Source organism: Papaver somniferum, chromosome 5, assembly GCF_003573695.1.
Source record: "Papaver somniferum cultivar HN1 chromosome 5, ASM357369v1, whole genome shotgun sequence".
NCBI lineage: Eukaryota > Viridiplantae > Streptophyta > Magnoliopsida > Ranunculales > Papaveraceae > Papaver > Papaver somniferum.
The window spans coordinates 59,383,423-59,386,806 of record NC_039362.1 but is presented as its reverse complement, the minus strand read 5'-3'; the positions used below and the strand labels follow the sequence as shown (position 1 = coordinate 59,386,806).

At 36.2% G+C, this 3,384-nt stretch overlaps 1 protein-coding gene across 1 annotated transcript; it reads right to left on the bottom strand.

Moving 5' to 3' along the window:
• Window positions 1–1,016: 1,016 nt before the first annotated feature.
• On the bottom strand, window positions 1,017–3,007 carry LOC113281665 (transcription factor TCP14-like). The gene has a single exon (XM_026530450.1). It carries the CDS (start codon window positions 2,636–2,638, stop codon window positions 1,313–1,315), a length of 1,326 nt encoding a protein of 441 aa, XP_026386235.1. The 5' UTR covers window positions 2,639–3,007; the 3' UTR covers window positions 1,017–1,312.
• Between the last annotated feature and the right edge of the window lie 377 nt (window positions 3,008–3,384).

Below are 3,384 nucleotides of genomic sequence, written 5' to 3'. Positions count from 1 at the left end.
TTTTTACATAGAGCTCCATAAATTGGAACTTTAATTCATATTTTGTCCCTTCTTACTTTTGATTCTGACTGCATCCAGTGAGCAGCATGTTTTTCTTTTTGACAAGAAAATGGCAAATTTTAAAAAAATGAGCTTATTTTCACAAGAAAATGACAACAAATAAAAACAAAGTTACATGGATATGTTAGTTACAGCATCCCGATTACAAATCAAAGTGAGTAGCATGCTTGACTCTATAGATATTTCATCAGAATAACTATCATGGATGACAGGCTACTCTCGACTGGACGATTATATTTATTTAGTTAACCCACATAATGTACATGATTGTAGCTAGGATTCAATTCAATGAGGATTTAAATCTTCACTTGTGGTAAAACTTTGCAACCCATGGTGGTAGCTAGGCCGTACCAGATATACGTATATATGATTGACTTTCTTATTTTGTGTTAGTCAGTGTGCATGAAAATATGATATAATGTACATTTAGTTGAGAAATGACCAGCATCTGGACCTCACAAACACCTGATGATAAGCTGTGTTTGTGTGTAGGGTCTCTTGGTGAGCTTGTTAGGCTGTGGTGGTGGTTCCCATACAAACTTTAATATGGCTATTGGTTTTTAGGATGCATAGGACCCATTATTACTACTAAGTCCCTAAGATCACAGTCCCAAACCTGAAGTAACATGAGATGCATGGCAAATTAAGATATAGATATAGAGTCACTGTGAAAACTGTTGTTTTCACTTGTATGGTAATAGTATACTGTTAAATTATTTTCAGAACACTAATGTCAAATTTTATTGATGAGCACAATAAATTGTTTGTCCATATCTATGTGAGTGTGCGTGAGATAGAGACAGAGCTAGGGTTTCGGTGAGCCATATATCCGCCATGAATTATACTAGTATGTAAAAGCCAGTGAAAGAATCCGGTTAGTTTAGAGTTTAGACCTAACATTGCATGCATAATATTGAACTAATGGAAATCATATACTTACCATTAACGAACAAATAGAATAAATATATGAATCTTTAAGTTAACAATCCAAGCAACAGTGAACAAAAAAACAGCAAAAAATACCTGTTAAATCTTGTCTTTACCAAACCCTAAGATGCCCACAAAAATGAAAAAGATGAATAAACTGAAATTTTGTGGGGGAAATCAAAAGCAGCCAGCAGTAAACAGCCATGGAAAGAAGAAAAAAATATGCTTTTTGAATTTGATATACATTCCATCAATCAGAAATGAGGTGAGGGAGGGACATGAATCAAGGATAAGCTTAATTAAGTAACTGATCAAGATTGATGAACTAAGAATGGTGATCAGCACTGTCATGTCTTTCATTCCCTTCATGATGTGAATGGGGAGACTGATCGGATTCCGTTGCTTGTTGATGGTGATGCTGATCCGAAATACCCATGTTAGGCCATGCTCGATAAGCATTAAGCGCGGCCAGCATACCCAGATGACCTTCATGAGTAGTAGTAGAACCACTACCATTAGTATTATTACTAGTAGTAGAGGTAGCTAATAAACCTGCACCCAATTGTTGATGGCTAGATAATAAAGCCATTGGAGGAGGAAAATTCATAAAATGTAATCCACTCGACATTGAGCCTCTATACATAGTAGGGTTACTCACTGAAGGAAATGTCCAAATTGGATCACCACTCATAACTTGATTGTTGGTATTAGGGTTTTGAACCATCCATACTGTCCCACCAGATGGAATTTGACTTGCTGGTATGGAACCTGTTGAACTTGATTGTAAGAAGTAGTTACCGAATTGATGAAGATTCTGCTGATGTTGTTGTTGTGACGATGGATCTTCTTCATGCTGTTCGGATCGACGCTTTCGTCCTAAATCTGTATCAACCGACATATCTAAACACGGAACGTCGCGTAATTCCTGCTTAGCTTGTAACATTTGATTTACATTACTATTGCTGTTGTTGTTGTTATGACTAGAATTCTGAAAATTCAGTAGTGTGGAAGTTGAACTATTATTGCTATCTAATCCACCGGGAAATAAAAGCCGCGAAGAAGATTCGTCTATATTTCTTTCCCATTCACTCCTAATCCTTAACTGTGGATTAGTCGTCAAGGCGAAATTCGGATTAAAATAACTACTTCTTAATGGAGCTGACATGGTAGAACCAGAACTACGAAGCGATATATTAAGAGAAGTAAAATTAGCAGGAATTGTACCGGTTCCAGTAGCGGCGATAACAGCTGGTTCAGCTTGATGAAGTAACCATTCAATAGTTTCACCATCAGATTTATGTCCAAGTTCTCTTGTTAATTGAAAAACCCTTGCTGCACAAGTAGCCGGCATACGAATCCTACGTCCTCTTCCATCGACTTTTGTATGTCGATCCTTGGTGGATGTTCTCTTTGGTGGTGGTTTCTTAACAACTGCGCTGGATGTCGACGATGATAAATTGTTTTCTGATATTGTTTGAATAGTACTTGAATTATTGGATGCTCCTCGAAAATTATTCGTGGAATTAGTTTCTGTTGACGATATCCCTAACGATGGGTAACCAGAACTAGAACACATATCTTCTTCTTTCTTTTCTAACAACTGTAATGGAAAATTTGGCCTTCTTAAACCATTTTCTCCTTCCATGATCATATAACACTTGAACCAAACTAATTAAAATATACTCCACTAAGCTCAATAACTAGCTAAGCTTAGCTCTTGATAGTTATCAACTACTTCAAAATATTGTTGTGGTTGATCTTCTTCTTCCTCCTCTTCTTCTCTTTAATTACTCACAATCATCTGTGGAAGTTTTTTCTTTTAACTTGATCAATTGTCTTCCATGGATGGAATAATAGTAGTATTTCTTGTGTTTTTCTTGAGAATTAACTTTGAAAAATAATTATATCCTGGACGGATTTATTCTTGTTTGTACGTAGTGTGTGTGTGGAGTAGATAGAGAGAGGAGATAAGAGAAGAAGAAGAGAGGAAGAACACCAAGGGGAGCTTTTAAGCAAGAAAGACAATGGGTAATAGGAATTATATTGGTGGCTTGAAAAAGCAATATTTTTTCAAAAGAAAAAAATTTTACTTTATTTTTTCTCTATTAATTAATTAATTCAGAATTCGATTCTGCGTATATTTTGTTGTTGCTGTAACTTATTCAGAATTCATTTTCTTGGGTGTAATTTTTGGAAATTCTAGCTTTTTATTGTGGTTGGACAGTCCCTTGGTTCAGACTCCACGTGCGGTGCTCTTTATCATTCAATCCATAAAGACAGTGGTGGCCAAAGTGTGGGACCCAAATCCCAAGTCAAAAATAACAGAGACTGAAAAAGGAAAAGGATTATTAACCCGTGGGCCCCATTTCATTCAAGTAATCATTGCCCTCTCTCTGC